General features: G+C 46.5%; 5 protein-coding genes across 6 annotated transcripts; 3 read left to right on the top strand and 2 right to left on the bottom strand.

Annotated features, from left to right (window-relative positions):
* The first annotated feature begins 493 nt into the window (after window positions 1-493).
* sub (subito) lies at window positions 494-2,759 on the top strand. The gene is made up of 3 exons (XM_017164521.3): window positions 494-1,184; window positions 1,243-2,444; window positions 2,503-2,759. The coding sequence occupies exons 1-3, from the start codon at window positions 653-655 to the stop codon at window positions 2,653-2,655; spliced, it is 1,887 nt and encodes a 628-aa protein (XP_017020010.1). The 5' UTR covers window positions 494-652; the 3' UTR covers window positions 2,656-2,759.
* On the bottom strand, window positions 2,697-4,502 carry Ir54a (Ionotropic receptor 54a). Its single transcript, XM_017164189.1, has one exon. The coding sequence runs from the start codon at window positions 4,500-4,502 to the stop codon at window positions 2,697-2,699; it is 1,806 nt and encodes a 601-aa protein (XP_017019678.1).
* A 4,151-nt stretch (window positions 4,503-8,653) lies between these two features.
* LOC108072904 (WD repeat-containing protein 5) lies at window positions 8,654-10,444 on the top strand. Of its 2 annotated transcripts, XM_070284713.1 has the most exons (3): window positions 8,654-8,992; window positions 9,063-9,188; window positions 9,252-10,444. In XM_070284713.1, exon 3 carries the CDS (start codon window positions 9,252-9,254, stop codon window positions 10,317-10,319), a length of 1,068 nt encoding a protein of 355 aa, XP_070140814.1. In that variant the 5' UTR covers window positions 8,654-8,992; window positions 9,063-9,188; the 3' UTR covers window positions 10,320-10,444. The 2 variants fall into 2 exon arrangements, with proteins under 2 accessions (XP_070140814.1, XP_017019715.1); XM_017164226.3 differs by lacking the exon at window positions 8,654-8,992 and having other exon boundaries at window positions 9,054-9,188.
* A 113-nt stretch (window positions 10,445-10,557) lies between these two features.
* Window positions 10,558-13,386, top strand: LOC108073061 (sodium-independent sulfate anion transporter). Its single transcript, XM_017164530.3, has 8 exons — window positions 10,558-10,682; window positions 11,014-11,313; window positions 11,376-11,600; window positions 11,662-11,777; window positions 11,964-12,267; window positions 12,338-12,640; window positions 12,707-13,023; window positions 13,084-13,386. The coding sequence occupies exons 1-8, from the start codon at window positions 10,667-10,669 to the stop codon at window positions 13,288-13,290; spliced, it is 1,788 nt and encodes a 595-aa protein (XP_017020019.1). The 5' UTR covers window positions 10,558-10,666; the 3' UTR covers window positions 13,291-13,386.
* Window positions 13,387-13,654: 268 nt separating this feature from the next.
* Window positions 13,655-16,501, bottom strand: Sardh (Sarcosine dehydrogenase). The gene is made up of 3 exons (XM_017164524.2): window positions 14,901-16,501; window positions 14,702-14,844; window positions 13,655-14,642 (listed from the first exon to the last, which is right to left on the bottom strand). The coding sequence occupies exons 1-3, from the start codon at window positions 16,485-16,487 to the stop codon at window positions 13,679-13,681; spliced, it is 2,694 nt and encodes an 897-aa protein (XP_017020013.1). The 5' UTR covers window positions 16,488-16,501; the 3' UTR covers window positions 13,655-13,678.
* Between the last annotated feature and the right edge of the window lie 893 nt (window positions 16,502-17,394).

Below are 17,394 nucleotides of genomic sequence, written 5' to 3'. Positions count from 1 at the left end.
TTTGGCCATTTTTGCGAAATTTGATAAGGGGTTACATCATTAAAATGAGCAAAAATGGCCAAAAATTTTGATTTCTTAAAATTTTAAATTTGGTATGCAGTTTTTTTAAATTAATAAAAACTAACACAAAACTGCTTTCCGAATCGAAATTAATGCATTTTTGGCTTAGTTATGATATATTTTAATTGTTACCTGCAAGGGTATACAAACTTTGGCTGGCCAAAGTTAGCTTTATTTCTTGTTTTTGTTTAAGAGCCTTCTTGAAACGGAGGCAGGTGGTGTCAGTGATTAGCTCTGATCCTGCCAAATCTCAGAACCTATAGAGCTTCAGGTGATGTCTATAGCTCCTTCAGTGAGTTAAGCCATTGGAACCATTGAAAGTCCTTAAAAAAGGGTATGAATGTACTTCTGCCTCACGTGTTATGAATATTTCTGGTTCAACAAGTCCAAATCTAGTCTTTCAAAAATAAACTGTCATTTAGAATTAATTTTGATTTCGATTGCTGCAATCGATATCGATAAGAACTATCGGAAACACTCCAGCCCTGGTGTTACCTCTGCGAACAGTTTCCAGCCCTAGCTAAGCGCATGAAAATTCGCGCGAAAGGAAGCCAGAAACCTTAAATCCTTTATTAACAGTGTAAGTCGCATCATGGAACACCAAGATAAGTCGGAGTTGCAGAAGCGGGAGGTGCGCTCATTCTTGGTGGCTCGCGAACCCTCCATCGACCGTCGCTTCCGCCCGCGACCCAACAAAAAGATGCGTCTGTTTGAACACATCCAGGAGTCCGAGGAGGAGAGCTTTTCCGAAGGCTCTGACACGGAATCGGAGTACACGGCGAGTGGCATCGATACTGCATCAACCGCCACGAGCAACGCCGAGACTACGAGCCTGGAGGCAGGGCCGCAAGTCTTTCTGCGTCTGCGCCCCGTCAGCGAATCCTCAAAGGCGTACTCAATCTCTGATGATGGGAATGTGCTCATCACCACCTACAAGGTGGACTCCACCAGCAACAATGTGAACCGTATGGAGAAGCACTTTGGCTTCACCTCCATCTTCGATAGCTATGTGGACCAGCGCGACATCTACGACATTTGCGTGGGCCCCAGGATCTGTGAGGAAGAGTGCGTGACCATAATGACCTACGGCACATCCGGCTCTGGGAAAACCTATACCCTGCTCGGTGAGTGTCCTTTATACCGTTTCCCTTGACCCATTACTAAATCAAATCTATTCCCCAGGCGATGATGTGAGCGCTGGCATCATTCCCCGTGCCTTGGAGAACATTTTCACCATCTGCAAGGACACGGTGTATCACTCGCCCAAGTTGAAGCTGATCAATGGCTGCATTGTCTTTCTGCAGGACGACGCCTCCCTCAAGGAGCTGCAAATCCGCAAGAAGCTGCTGGATCTATGTCCTGACATGGGCGCTCCTTATCAGCGCCTAAGACAGATGATCAACGAAGATCACACGTTCGAGACGAAGGCGAACAGCGAAGAGTCTGTCCTGATTTGGGTGTCTTTTGTGGAAATCTACAACGAACTGGTGCACGACCTTCTGGCCATTCCACCGAAGCAGACAAAGATGGCCGAGGGGCCGCGCAAGAACCTGAAGATCGTGTGCAATAAGGGTCATGTGTTTGTCAAGGGGCTGACCAGTGTCTTCGTGAAAAGCAGCGAGGAAGCCTTGAAATTGCTGCGATTGGGCCAGCAGCGTTCCACATACGCCGCCACCTCGGTCAACGCCAACTCCAGCCGATCGCATTGCGTCTTCACCGTAGACATACTGAAATATAACCGATCGGGCATCACCACACAGAGCTCGTACAAGTTTTGCGACTTGGCGGGCTCCGAGCGGGTAAACAACACTGGCACCACTGGCCTGCGGCTCAAGGAGGCCAAGAATATCAACACCTCACTGATGGTCCTGGGCCGTTGCCTGGATGCGGCCAGCACGGCCCAGAAGAAGAAGAACGCCGATGTCATACCGTATCGGGACTCCAAGCTAACGATGCTGCTGCAGTCGGCGCTGGTGGGCAAGGAGAAGTTGGCCATGATCGTCACGGTCACTCCTGTGGATAAATACTACGAGGAGAACCTGAATGTCCTAAACTTTGCCTCGATTGCCAAGAATATTGTGTTCAAGGAGCCTGTGATCAAGCAGCATCGGATTAGCTATGCTGGCTTCATGGAGTTCTCGAAAATGGCAGCTGATGAGGGAGGTAACGAGTACACCAAGGAGCTGGAGGATGAGGTTGTTTACCTGCGGCTGGAGGTTGAGCGCCTCAAGCACGATCATGTGCTGCAAATGCAGTTGCTGGAAGAGAAGCTGCGCAAGGAGCTTTCGGAAACTTACCAGGAGATAATTAAAAACAACAGGAAACAGGCCGAGGATGAGTGCGAGAAGAAGCTGCTGATTGCAGGAAGGGAAGCAGACTTTAAGGTAAGGCAATTTTCTTTGTTTTAAATATTCTTAAATACTAATAGCCGATCGTTCACAGCTCTCTGCCCAAAAGCGTCACTACGAGGAGGAAATCGAAGACCTCAGGGATGAGATTGAGGAACTAAGAAATCCCAACAGTGGCAGGGAGAGTGGGGATGACGACCCCGAGGAGTCGGGGTCACCCATAGAGATCATCGATGACGATGAGTAGTTTACATCTTTTTTAAATTTTAATCGTTAAAGTTATGTGTTTTAATTTGCTTCATAATTGTTAAAAAGTGCATGGAATTCTCGAATAAATGTGTGAATTTGAAACCCAAGCCTTCTCCAGAACATTTCCAGCAAGAAAACTGCCAAGGAAGCAGCCACGAGCCCTCCATAGGCCAGCCACACCCATTCCAAATCCTCCAACCGCAGCGCTTTAGATCCCTTTACCGTCTCCCTAAGACTGGGATCATCTAGGCTGGCCAAACCCGCCTCGGTCATATCGTAATGATGCATTCCCACCCAGAATTGGTACAGCCCATTGGCCCTTATCTCCAGTATCAGCTTGCTGACGGGCTCGGCGAACCAGGAGCTCTGTGGCCACTGGAACGAGAGGAGGGCCAGTGACCACAGGCAGGCGTCCATGGAGTAGATAAAGAGCTGGCGGGTGAAACGCTTCTGCTGCTCACTGAACAGCGTCCAGTGGAGACGAGAGGCGAAGTAGGCGCTGCTGGCGTTGCCGCCACTCCTCAGGTGATGATACTCACTCACATTGACCACTAGGAGGTTGAGTTGCTTATCCAGCACAGTGTGGAAGTCATCGGGCGTGGTCACCAATGGCATTCTCGTGCGTCGCAGATCAGCGAAGCTTCGCGCCTGAAACTCCCGCGGTGGATGCGCCATCATTGTCTCCAGAGCCGCCTCAAAGATGCTGCTTACGTTGAGCCCCACAATGCCCAGCATCAGGTAGATCCATCGGCTGGAACAGCCTCTCCTTGGCCAAGGCAGTCTGAAGGACTGACCCAAAACTCCACGCAGCGCCCTATCGTTAAGCAAAAAGTCCACGGGGCGGACATTATCGCTCCTCAACAGCTGAAGGAGGCACAGAACAAAGCCAAAGGCATAGACGACAAACACGGCCAGGAGCATATTGGTAAGGCTGCTCAGGTGCCAATATATATCCTTCAGAGGAATTTCTTGGGCCACGGGTATCATCAGGCAAATGTGGGTCAGCTCCAGGGGATAGCTTGTGCGGGGCAACTGCTCTTCTCGCTCCAGCATCGTCATGCTAGCCGAAACATCAATGGACATATCTTTGCCCAGCTGCCGAAGCTCGTTCGTTTGGAAGAATCGTCCTGGAGTGACCTCCTGAGTCAGCTGCAGTGTGGCGTTCAGTTTCCAGGCCAGAACATGAATGAAACGACCCACGGATCCGGCCAGGATTTTCCTACCCGTGCGTCTGTCCACATACAGGATCGTGCGAGGCAGCCATTGGTCGGGCATCACTATCAGCGGATGACCCTGCATGTTGGGGAACCGTTGGTCAAAGATGTGGGGGGATTGTATAGGATTTTGCTCCGTTCGGAAGCTAGGATATGGTTGGTATTTGTAGAAGTAGAGCAACTCATCTGAAGCCAAGAGACCGATTATGTTGGGGAGTCGGAAATTAACGCTGGTTTCTAGTAGAGCATCCATTCTGGCACGATCTGATGAGCTGTTGGCTACATACAAGACGACCTTCTGCTGGGGAAACACCTCCAGTGAAGTGGCCAACTTTTGGAGAAGTTCTTGGTCCAACTGCAGCTCACCCCCAGGCAGGCAAAGAACATGCAAAGGTCGAGATAAGTCCTGTTCTATTGGGTGAAAATCTTTGACTGAGCGTAAGACCACCGGTATTCTTGGTTGCCCAAAGACATCCTTTAACCAGGATTCGGGACAGTAGTCATTGTGTATTACCAGCACAGAGAGCGAAGATTTCTCAGCAGCCCGGATAATAAATTCCAGGGGGGAACCACAGACACTACTGATTAAAATTTGTGTCCAAGCTAGGAGTAACTTCAGAGCTACCCACATGGTGGGCCTTTTCACTTATGGCTGCTCCTTGATAGCCACAATTACTTATATTGTTGTTGAATTTCTACAAGTCATTTTTTCCGAAAACAGAGGCGTTATCCCAAAGAATAACGCCCCCAAATGATGAGGCGAAATACAATATTATTATACCCTTGCAGGGTATTATAATTTCAGTCAGAAGTTTGCAACGCAGTGAAGGAGACGTTTCCGACCCTATAAAGTGTATATATTCTTGATCAGTATCAACAGGGGAATCTTTCTAGATATGTCCGGAAGAAATCGATTTTTTGGCCATTTTTGCAACATTTTATAAGGGGTTACATCATTAAAATTTTTGATTTTGATAAAAAATTGAATTTTCAAAATTTTTAAATGAAGTATGCAGATTTATTAACTGTAGAAAATCTTGCACAGAACAGTTTTCCGATTTAAAATTAATGCTCTTTTGGCCGAGTTAGATATTTATACCCTTGCAGGGTATTATAATTTCAGTCAGAAGTTTGCAACGCAGTGAAGGAGACGTTTCCGACCCTATAAAGTATATATATTCTTGATCAGCATCAACAGCCGAGTCGATCTAGCCATGTCCGTCTGTCCGTCTGTCTGTCTGTCCGTCTGTCCGTCTGTCTGTCTGTCCGTCTGTCCGTCTGTCTGTCTGTCTGTTTCTACGCAAACTAGTCCCTCAGTTTTAAAGCTATCTGAATGAAACTTTGCATATAGTCTTCTATATGCTCTCACTGCTATATATGTCGGAACGGGCCGGATCGGACGACTATATCATATAGCTGCCATACAAATGTTTGATAAATTTTTAGAAAAAAAAGTATAACTTGGCTGTTTTTCAATATTTTTGCATCATTTTTGAGATATAGCCATTTTATATTATTCCAGAATTTTGGTAAAAATTTTATGAAAATCGGACGACTATATGATATAGCTGCCATAGGAACGATCGAGAAATTAATAGAAATAAAATTATAGCTTCGTTGTTTTTCAACGCATTTTTATTTACTCTGAGATATACGTTTTTTTTATTATTCTAGAATTTTGGTATAAATTTCATAAAAATCGGACAACTATATCTTATAGCTGCCATAGAAGCGATCGGTAAATGTATAAAATATATAAAGCTGAGAATGTAAAACTGTAACTGTCAAACTGTAAACATAATAAGTATAGGTAAAATGTAATGAAACTCTGTTTTGTGAGTGTTTTCAGCATTTAAATCTATAAAATAAACATCAAAACCAATCTGCAAGGGTATACAAACTTCGGCGTGCCGAAGTTAGCTTCCTTTCTTGTTTTAATTTTAGAAAAAATCAAGAAGTTTTTTTGATATAAACAAGAAAGGAAGCTAACTTCGGCACGCCGAAGTTTGTATACCCTTGCAGATATTATTTTATTACATTTTAACTATACTTATTATGTTTACAGTTTGATAGTTACAGTTACATTCCTAGCTTTACATTTTCTCAACATCTACCGATCGCTTCTATGGCAGCTATATGATATAGTTGTCCGATTTTCATAAAATTTATACCAAAATTCTAAAATAATAACAAAAGCTTATATATATATTTTCGTACTTATTTTATTGAGTAAGGTATGGGGTTTATAAAGGTGTTATTGGGTCAAAGACTAACTTTGGATTAACTTTGAGTGTATATTATATTTGATAAACAAGAAGATAAGCTTTGGCTTTGGCCCAAAAGATGCGCCACTATTGCTTATTTTTTAAGAGCATACTTTCAGTCAGAAGTTGATTTCCCAGTGAAGGAGTCATTTTTAACATTTTTTTCAGATTTTTTATATTTTTTAGAATTTTTTTTAGAATTTGTTAAATTTTTTTAAATGTTGTAACTGCCAAATTTGAATTTTAATTTAACTGTCAAATTTGAATTTAACGACGATCAGTTTCAGTGTGCCCAGGTGCAGTTGTAAAATAACACCTAAATATAGATTCAAAAGGTTTGAGTCTCCGCTAACTTGCGCCGGCTCATAAATGGTTTGAAACTCGGACTTTTTATAACAGTTTATACCAGTTTTCAGTTGCTTGCTGCTGGTTTCTGTTCGCCTGGTACCCCAATTTGGGAAACGGGCAATTTGCATGGAAATGTTCGGAAATTTGGATGCGCTGCTGTAGGGATGTTGTTTTAAAAAGGTTGTTGTTGCCATAAGCTGTTGTTGTCGGCAACAAATAGGTATAAATGCATAAAATGAAATATAACAGTTTATACCAATGATTATTTTTGCCCAAATGTTTTTATAACAGTTTATACCAGTTTTCAGTTGCTTGCTGCTGGTTTCTGTTCGCCTGTTACCCCAGTTTGGGCAACGGCCAAATTGGATGGAAATTTTTGCTCACTTCCATCAGTGATGCTCACTTCGATCAGTGATGCTCACTTCCATCAGTGATGCTCACTTCCATCAGTGATGCTCACTTCCATCAGTGATGCTCACTTCCATCAGTGATGCTCACTTCCATCAGTGATGCTCACTTCCATCAGTGATGATCACTTCCATCAGTGATGCTCACTTCCATCAGTGATGCTCACTTCCATCAGTGATGCTCACTTCCATCAGTGATGCTCACTTCCATCAGTGATGCTCACTTCCATCAGTGATGCTCACTTTCATCAGTGATGCTCATCACTGGCAGCTAGTGAGATGCAATTTTCTACCAATAAATAAAAAATAGCTAGATGAGCATCACTGATGCACATGCGCATCACTGACATTAAACCCGACTTTATTGACCTCCAATATTGAAATATAGCCAGATGAGCATCACTCATGACAGTTAAATTCAAATTCAAATTTGGCAGTTACATTTAAAAAAATGTAACAAATTCTAAAAAATATTCTAAAAAATATAAAAAATCTAAAAAAAAAATTTAAAAATTCAGGCAAAATTTTAAGAATTCAGAAAAGTTTTAAATATTTAGAAAAAAAATTTTTAATTTAGAAAAATTGTAAGACATCCGAAAAAAATGTTTAAAATTCAGAAAAAAATTAAAAATTTAGATTTGGCTTTCAAAATAATTAGATTTTTCCCCAAACGATCCCAAATAAATGCCGCCTTCACCAAACAATTGCACATTGAATTCACCATCTTTTATTGATTCATATTTGTGTGTTCCATCAATTACATTTACATATTTAAATTGTATTTATAAATATTTTAACTATTTACGCCTTCTGCAGGCTTTCATATAGCCCGGAGCCAAGATCCGATCACCGTCCTCCACTGCCATCCGGTTGAGGTCTGTCCAGCCATCTGCTCGCTCCTCCAGCTTCATCTCTGACAATCCTAAAATTATATAAAATTACTTTGTAGGGTGGGAAAGGTCTCCATCACAGCGTTGCAAACTTCTGACTGAAATTATAATACCCTGCAAGGGTATAAAAATCCGATTTCATAATACAAAATAATATTTTTCTAAGTCAAGGAATCATTTCCGACCCCATAAACCATATATATTCTTGATCAGCATCAACAGTGGAATCTTTCTAGACATGTCCGGAAGAAATCGATTTTTTGGCCATTTTTGCGAAATTTGATAAGGGGTTACATCATTAAAATTAGCAAAAATGCCCAAAAATTTTGATTTCTTAAAATTTTAAATTTGGTTTGCAGTTTTTTTAAATTAATAAAAACTAACACAAAACTGCTTTCCGAATCGAAATTAATGCATTTTTGGCTTAGTTATGATATATTTTAATTGTTACCTGCAAGGGTATACAAACTTTGGCTGGCCAAAGTTAGCTTTCTCTCTTGTTATTTGTTAGTTTAGTTAAAGTTACTTAATACCTAAATAAGGTTGTGTCCAAGCATATAAATATAATGAGAATTATTGGTAGCATTCCTTAAAACCGTCTCGTCTGGCAAATTATCATGCAAATTGCCAGTTCACTGACTTTATTATCGCTCCTTCTCCGGTTCGGACCACATGTACATGTGTAAGTTTTTGCAGAATCGTCAAATAATTAGGTGACAAATATAGGCGGCAATGTTTAATGTTTGGTTAACAAGTCTGGGCCCCACAGCAGGCTGTGCAAATAGGCCGCCTTGTAGCCAAATATTTGCCAGCAAATTAATTGCTTTTGTTTGCTCGCCTCTCTCAGTCTGATTTTTAATTTAATACTTCTTGAGGGGGATATACTTTTGCAGAACTGACTCTGATCTCAGAAAGACAAGCTAAAGGGAGAACAATACCGTTCTCAAAAGAGATTATTTCCTATTATAAGACCTTATATATTTTTATCATTGCCCTGGGTTGTCTGGGCAAACAGTTTGGCGAAAGAGCAATAGTAAGCGAAATAATTATCATTTGTTTTCACCCGACAAATATTGTTGTAATAAAACTACTTAATGAATGGAAATTGCGCCTTTAGTTTTTGGTTTAACATATTTGTTTGAAGTCTCTTAAATTATAACTGCAGTAAAAAGCTAAATTTAACTAAGAGCTTGACTGGATTTTGTAGAAGAGGTAAAAATTTGTATTTCCCTTCAGTGGTTAGTAAGATGAATTTTAGGGATTTAATAAAATGTCAATTTAGACTTGCAGGGTTGAAAAGCTTTAAATAAGTTTGACAGATCCTTGGCAATGACAGAGCCTTTCTCAATCATCGTCATAATATTAATTTGCTTTAAATTACTTAAATAATTTTAGTAGCAAGAGAAAAGTAAGTTATTTTGTTAAGTAAATGTCACATACTGGATTAATACCCCTTTTCACGCTTTTGAAGATGACTGAACAAATGGAATCGGTGGAAATGGACTGCACAGAGACAATAAATCCTGCCGAGGAACCACCGGTAACCCCTGGTAATCAGGAAGCGGATGAGGACATCTTCAGGGTGCCTTTGCCCCCGAAGCCCGATTGCCCGGGCTACGCCGTAAAGAGCACCCTGTCCGGACACAAGTCATGCATCACGTCTGTAAAGTTTCGTCCGGATGGCCAGCAGCTGGTCAGCAGCTCGTCTGACACGCTCCTGATGCTGTGGGACGTTAACACAGCCAAGTTTCAGCAATCGATGTCTGGGCATAAGGTGGGAATTAATGATTTGACCTGGTCGCAGGGACACCTCTTGGCCAGCTGTAGCGACGACAAGACCGTGCGTCTGTGGGATCCTCGCCTCGGGACATGTCAAAAGACCCTGCGAGGGCACAGCCTTCAGGTCTTCGCGTGCCGCTTCAATCCGTCCGGAAACTTGCTGGCCTCCTGCAGCTTCGATGAGACTGTCCGCCTGTGGGATGTGCGAACGAACCGGGCCCTGAAGGTGGTGCCAGCCCATCATGATCCCATTACCTCGTTGGACTTCAATCGCGATGGCACTCTCTTCGCCACTGGGAGCTTCGACGGCCTGATCCGCGTGTGGGACACGGCCACCTGTCAGCTGCTAAAGACCCTCATTGACGGCGACAATGCGCCGGTGGGCCATGTGAAGTTCTCGCCCAACGGCCGGTATGTCCTGGCCTCCACCCTGAACTGCACCCTCAAGCTGTGGAACTTCTTCAAGGCCAAGTGCCTGCGCTCGTACCGCGGACATGTGAACGAGGCCTACTGCATCAACTCAAACTTCTCGATCACTGGCGGCATCTGGATTGTGTCGGGCAGCGAGGACAAGTCGCTGTGCATCTGGAAGCTGCAGAACAAGGAGCTGGTCCAGAAGGCGGACACCGAGGGTGACCAAGTGATCTGCACTGACTGCCATCCCAAGGAGAATGTGATAGCCACGGGGGCCCTGCAGAACGGCTTTACTGTGAAGCTCTGGAAGAGCAGCGAAGAGGAGTCTCCAGCGGTTCAGTCATAAGAAGTTTTCTTAGGAATTAAGATTGATATTAAGTTGGGATAGGATTGCCTTTGTTGTGGCTACGTCTGGGTTGCGGGGCAATCGACCAAGTTATCTCTGTAATTGTTGAACGCTGGAATATAACTTGGCTAACAAGATAAGCCGCCTCAGTACCTGCTCTTGTAAATCATATATGGCCAACACACGAGCGGCACTCACGACCGTTGCCGACTCAGTTCTCGTCGGCAGTCGCGTCTGGAGCGGCACACTGAGCGGTTGCCTAAGCTCGCGCTATCGTTATATTGATTGCTCGATCTCCGATCGTGCTTAGTTAGTTTTCCGAACGCGGAACAAGCGCATCATCCGCCATGAGAGCCGATGAGGGTGAGTAACTGGTCCCCCCCGGGGTTTTTCCGGCTGCGCATTCTCAGGGTCAGCGTGGATTTATGGCGAGAAAGTGGGCCTGTAATCGGAGTGACTGCCTCGTTTCAAATACGTGCCAATTCATAAAAGAGTATCTCAAGGAGGGGCCTTATCACTGTAGGGTAGTCCAGTCTACCGGCTCCCAACCGATAAGATGACCAGGCCAATGTCAATAAAAGCAAGATCACCAGATGTCCGAGCCCTGTTGCTGCCAGGGCAGATTAGCTTAAGAAGAAGAGGAGGGGTTATCGCTGCTGGTGGCCACTGATCGAAAACTTCCATGGCTCCACAGATAATCTCTACCGGGAGCAGTTGCCCAGCCTGGGCTCGCTTATCAGGGATGGAGGTCGCAAGCTGTGTCGGCCGGCGACCGTGACCAGCAAGTTCCCGATTCTCAACTGGCTGCCCCGCTACCGGCTGGAGTACATCATGCAGGATTTTATAGCTGGCTTCACCGTGGGCCTGACCACTATTCCGCAGGCCATAGCCTATGGTGTGGTGGCTGGTTTGGAGCCACAGTATGGCTTGTACTCTGCCTTTATGGGCTGCTTCACCTACATTGTTTTTGGCTCCTGCAAGGATGTCACCATTGGTAAGTGGATATATTTCTACAAGTTAAAAAAGGGTTTTAATCTTCTACTGTCTTTTGTGTAGCCACCACAGCCATCATGGCCCTGATGGTCAACCAATATGCCACCATTAGTCCGGACTATGCTGTTTTAGTGTGCTTTTTGGCTGGCTGCATTGTCCTGCTGCTTGGGCTGCTCAACATGGGCGTGCTGGTGCGCTTCATCTCGATACCCGTAATCACAGGCTTCACCATGGCGGCGGCCACCACCATAGGAAGTGCCCAGATCAACAATATTGTGGGTCTGTCCAGTAAGTTGAGGTTTTAGTACTCCAAGTACAGTCTAACTTAAGGAATCCTTGTACTGAACAGGTCCTTCGAATGACTTGCTGCCCGCCTGGAAGAACTTCTTCACGCACTTGGACTCTATAAGGATCTGGGATGCCCTGCTGGGCATCTCTTCTCTTGTTTTCCTGCTCCTCATGACGGTGAATATATAAATTAATACCTATAATGGGTGGTTCCCTTTCCAATTGAAGACAATTAACCTTGTTCTGGGTGCTACTGTCGAGAGATTCTTTTGAAAGTGTTGCTGTGCGGAAGAGGAATCAAACTTTTCACTTAAAAACAACTCTCTAGAAGATCTAGTAAATATTGAGATATATTCCCTACAGCTTGTCAAGGACATCAAGTGGGGCAATCGCATTTTCTGGAAGTACCTGGGTCTCTCTCGCAATGCCCTGGCTGTGATCTTTGGCACCTTTTTGGCCTACATCCTGAGCAGAGATGGAAATCAACCCTTCCGGGTCACCGGCAATATTACGGCAGGAGTGCCGCCCTTCCGACTGCCGCCCTTTAGCACCACTGTGGATGGGGAGTACGTGTCCTTTGGCGACATGATCAGCACAGTGGGCGCCTCGCTGGGCTCCATTCCGCTGATCTCCATCCTGGAAATAGTGGCTATATCGAAGGCTTTTTGTAGGTTTCTATACATTTTCTTTTCTTCCCTTCTTGAATTAAAAAGAATTAATTTTTTTTGTATGTACAGCCAAGGGAAAAATTGTAGACGCCTCGCAGGAGATGGTGGCTCTGGGCATGTGCAACATCATGGGCAGCTTTGTGCTGTCCATGCCCGTGACCGGATCATTTACCCGAACAGCAGTGAATAATGCCAGTGGAGTGAAGACACCTCTGGGCGGTGCAGTGACTGGCACTTTGGTGCTAATGGCCTTGGCTTTCCTCACACAAACCTTTTACTTTATACCCAAGTGCACGCTGGCTGCCATCATTATAGCGGCGATGATATCCCTGGTGGAGCTGCACAAGATCAAGGATATGTGGCAGTCAAAAAGTGAGTAAAAAATTAATTCTTTTAGCCCTTGAAATAGTGTTTAAAACTCCTTAAAACATATTGCAGAGAAGGATCTCTTTCCCTTTACGGTCACGCTGATCACCTGCATGTTCTGGAGCCTGGAGTATGGCATTCTGTGTGGCATAGCTGCCAATATGGTGTACATCCTCTACAGCAGTGCCCGTCCCCATGTGGACATCAAGTTGGAGAAGGTCAATGGCCATGAAGTGGGTCTCGTGGATGTGAAACAGAAGCTGGACTATGCCTCTGCAGAATACCTCAAGGAGAAGGTGGTTCGCTTCCTCAACCAGCAGAACGGAGAGACCCAATTGGTGGTCATACGCGGCGAGGAGATCAACTCGATTGACTACACAGTGGCCATGGTAATTAGCTTTATTTTGAGTGATTAATGTCCTGAATAATCTCAATGTATTCCTTTCTAGAACATTGTCTCCATGAAGGGGGATTTGGAGGCCCTAAACTGCGCCATGATCTGCTGGAACTGGAACATTGCCTCCGCTGGAGTGGTCTGTCGCCTGAAGAATGACCTGCGACCCATCTTCAAGTTTGATGTGACGCTGGAGGAGGTGGTGGCCAGTCACTTTGATAGTCCCTCGCACACAGCCTCCACCGTGACCATGGAGGCCTAGAAAGTCTTAAGTTTTACTAAGATCTTAGCTGAAAGTATTACCTCAAGATCACAAACTAAATAGAGTAGCATTTAAGAACATAAAAACCACTCGAAAGGCGACAGTTTGTCTGGCCAGGGAAAGAGCCAGAGCTCTAGGATTACGTCCAGAAAGTGGACGAGAAATTCCTGGGAGAAACCGAAGAGGTATTATGTCACAATAGTTGGACAGGGGAATTAATTGAGCCGTAAACCGCAGGCAGACTGCCTGTCTGCCTTTCCTCGGACCTTTCTCCGAACCTCTGTCAGCGGCGAAAGTAATTTATGGCCACTTCACATCGAGTGGCCTGGAGATTCCCCGCAAACCAAATGAAAACGAGTTCTTAGAAGCCAGACACACAGTCACGTCTTTATTTATTGGCCTTGGACTCCGATGCATAGTTACCGAGAACCCGTTGGCCGGTGGGATCGAATGGGCTGCGCAAGTGGCAGTCGGCGCGGTATTTCTTGCCCAAAATATCCACCTCGTACTCCCCGCCCTTGATGTACTCGACATCGATGAGCTGGCCATCGGGTCGGGAGATGTAGGCCTGTCCCAGGGACTTGCCTAGGGTATAGGCATACTCTGCACGCCGCAGAATGCCCACGGGCTCGCCGTTGCGGTAGACACCCTCTAGGCCCCAAATGGGCACCTGATCTTGGAGGGTCAGGTAGACCAGGCGCTTCTTCAAGCCCTCCGCTCGCTGTTTTTCTATGGCTGCCTTGCCTCGGTAGTCAGCTCCATTGCGGCGACAGGTGAATCCCAGACCAGCCTCCAGGGGAGTGTCATCCGGCCGCAGATCGAAGCTCCACAAATGGTAGCCCTTCTCGCTGCTAAGGGAGTACAGCGAGCGGTAGCCAGCATTGCGTAGATCCTGCCCTGCGCCCGCCTTCATTAGGTTCCTATAGACAGCCACACAGTCCTTCTTGGGCACATGGAGCTCATAGCCCAGCTCGCCCACGAAGCTCACTCGGAGCAGGCGCACGCCCACATCCCCAAAGCTGGCCAGTCGTGTGCTATTCGGGGGCACCTGCTCGTCCGACAGATCGCAGTCGATCAGGGGCTGCAGGATCTTTCGGCTGTTGGGTCCCTGGATGGAAATGACACCCAACTCGGCGGTCAAGTCCTTGAGATTGGCATTGAAACCCTTGCGCCGGATCTCGGCCTGGAGAGCGCTATACGTGTAAAAGGCAGAGGCTCCGCCAGCCACAATATAAAAGCCTTGACCATTGATTTTGGGATCATGGATTTGGCCTGAGCCGGACTCCAGGCGGGAGATGGTCACATCGGCCTCTACGCCGCCAGCATCATTGAGGGCGCAGGTGTAAACGGTTCTGGGAGTGAAGAAAAATTGGTTACAGTTGGGTAGAGGAGGGTACTGCTTGGAACTCACTTGCTGGGCTCCCGATTGGTGTTGGCGGAGAAGAGCCAGTCGGCGGCCTCCTGGGCCTGGGAACCATCCAGCAGCAGCTTGGCAAAGTAGCTCATGTTGAAGACAACGGCATTGTTGCGGCAGGCCAAGGCCTCTGATCCAATCTAAACGGAAAAATTGTCTATAAAGAACCATATAACCACGAAGAAATTCTATTTACCAGTTCATGGTGCTCCGAGAATCTGCTGTAGTGTAGATCTCCCTCCAAAACCCGCTCGTACTCGCTGTCTTGGATCCTTTGGTGGCCATAGCTGCCATACCAGTCGTAGGGCAGAACCACCGCCTTCTTGGAGTTTGCAGGCAGAAAGAAGCCCGGCCTCTCCCAGCCCTGCTTCTCCTCCATCACGGCGCCCGCCTGCATCATCTCGTCATGGAGCGGATCCTTTTGGAAGTCACGTCCCGCCAATGGCTGATCGTACTTGAACACCATACTGTAGTTCTTCACGTAGCTCTCGTGCGACTTCTCCCTGATCCACTGAGTGGCCTTGCCTTGCTCCTGGGTGAAGCGTCGCAGATCAAAGCCGAACATGGGCAGGTCCGGCTGTCCCTTGGTAACCCAGAGGGCCGTCTGCTCTCCGCAACCGCCGCCGAACATCATGCCCGCCGAGTTGAAGCCGCAGTTGTGGTAGAGTCCACTCAGAACAGGATCAGGACCCATTAAAGGCTTGTGGTCGGGGGTGAAGGATTCAGGACCGCAGACCGTGCTCTTGACTCCGTACTTGGCATAGCTGGGACACAATTTCTGGGCGCCCTCGACATGAGCCTCGAACACGGACCAGTCCAGCTCGTAGAGGCCAAAGTGAAAGTCCTTGGGCACTGGCTCCAGGAGTATGGGATTCGGTTCGTAGCCACCCATGCAGATGGCATCGCCCTGGATCCGGAAGTAGGTGGAGTAGTCGTGATCCCTGATGTTGGGCAGCCCACGGACGCCAGGAATCGACTCGGACACAATGTAGGCATGCTTCATGGGCACCAACGGCAGGTGGGAGCCATGCTTGGCCACCAGATCGCGTCCCCAAACGCCCGTGGCATTCACAACCTTCTCTGACCTGATATCGCCAAAGGAAGTGGACACACCCACTACCTTCTTACCCCTGGAGTTCTGTTCCAGCAGGAGGTCATCCACTCCACAGTTCTCTATCACTTGGGCGCCCAGATTGGTGGCTGCCTTTTTGAGAGCCGCACAGAGCATGGCAGGATCCATGACACCATCGCCGGGTGAGTAGAGAGCTCCCACAAAAGCCGAGGGATCGAGGAGGGGGAACAGTTTCTGTGTCTCCTCCGGACTCAGCACTTGGTTCTCAATGCCCAGAGCAGAGCCCACCGTGGCCAGCCGTCGGTACTCGTCCAGTCGCGTTTCGTTGTGCGCAATGAAGATGCCTCCATTCTGTATCCAACCCGGATCTAGGCCCGTTTCCTCCTCCAATTGCTGCAGCATCCGGCGCGAGTTGGCCAGCAGCTGGATGTCCACATCGTTGGGACGCAGACGCCACAACAGGCCGGCGGTGTGCCAGGTGGTGCCAGCCGTGAGTTGAGCACGCTCCAGGAGCACGGCCTTGACACCACGTCGAGCCAGGTGGTATAAAGTGTGGCAGCCGGCGGACCCGCCGCCAATCACCACCACATCCGCCGATGAAGGCAACGAACCACTGGGCTCCTTCCTGGCTGCTCCTCCTTCTCCGACTCCTTTGGTTTGCTTGCTCATCCCCCGGCGGGATGCCTGCTGCAGGATGCGTTGGCGCCACATTTCGAGATGCTGCCTCGCGCCACGACTCAAGATTTTGAACTGAATTTTGTGGAATCAGAATACGATTCGCCTGCGGTAATCTCTGGCTGAATGGGTCTGATGATCCCACGGGTCAGGCATCCTGATAAACCTCATGACGTCTTGGCGTCAGTCGGAGGCCCTAATCAAGGCTGAAGCTCTTGCTATATATTCCTTATCAGGGGGGTGTGCCTGCCCAGCAGTAAAATTAGTTCGGATCGTCCTCCTAGGTCAAAAAACAATTTAATCGGAGCAATTTGGGTTTATATATAGAAATGTTTTTAATTATTTTTAAGAGATTCAAAGTTGTGGATTTTAAATGATGATTGGGGGAATACATTGTTTGAAAAATGCAATGGCGACATATAAACTTTAGATTTTTAGGGCTGTTATAAAGTTTAATTCATAGGTTTAAAATTATTAAGAAAATTTAAATTTGCATCGTTTTTTTGGGCACATAGACTTAATATTTTCTAGAACATTAAATGGGAGAGATTCCTACACTCCCTTTTCATATTCTCCAATATTCTCTTTCTGGAAGCAAGATCCTTTTGTTTTCCAAGTAAAAACTCACTAAAGACTCCATGAATCTCCCCCCAACTAAACTTCAGACCTCAATTCGTTTGACATCCACTCTCTGACCCCAAGAACAGGATATGCCATTGCATCCCAGGATTAAGATCACTCCCGTTTTGTCTGCCATTAAATGCCGATCGCTGATCCCTAAATGTACTGTCAGGCGACCCACAAACCAGGTGGTACCATCTGGATCGGGAGTCTTGGCACGCTTCGCACTCGCCGCACATCGCACATCCTTGTGACACAACTCGAAAATAGTCCGTAGCACCGGATAAACAACACCCAGAGCAGCGTTTCATTTTGTAAAGCA

The sequence above is a fragment of the Drosophila kikkawai genome, chromosome 2R, assembly GCF_030179895.1.
Source record: "Drosophila kikkawai strain 14028-0561.14 chromosome 2R, DkikHiC1v2, whole genome shotgun sequence".
NCBI lineage: Eukaryota > Metazoa > Arthropoda > Insecta > Diptera > Drosophilidae > Drosophila > Drosophila kikkawai.
Note: the sequence above shows the minus strand (reverse complement) of the source record. Positions and strands in the feature narration are given on the sequence as shown.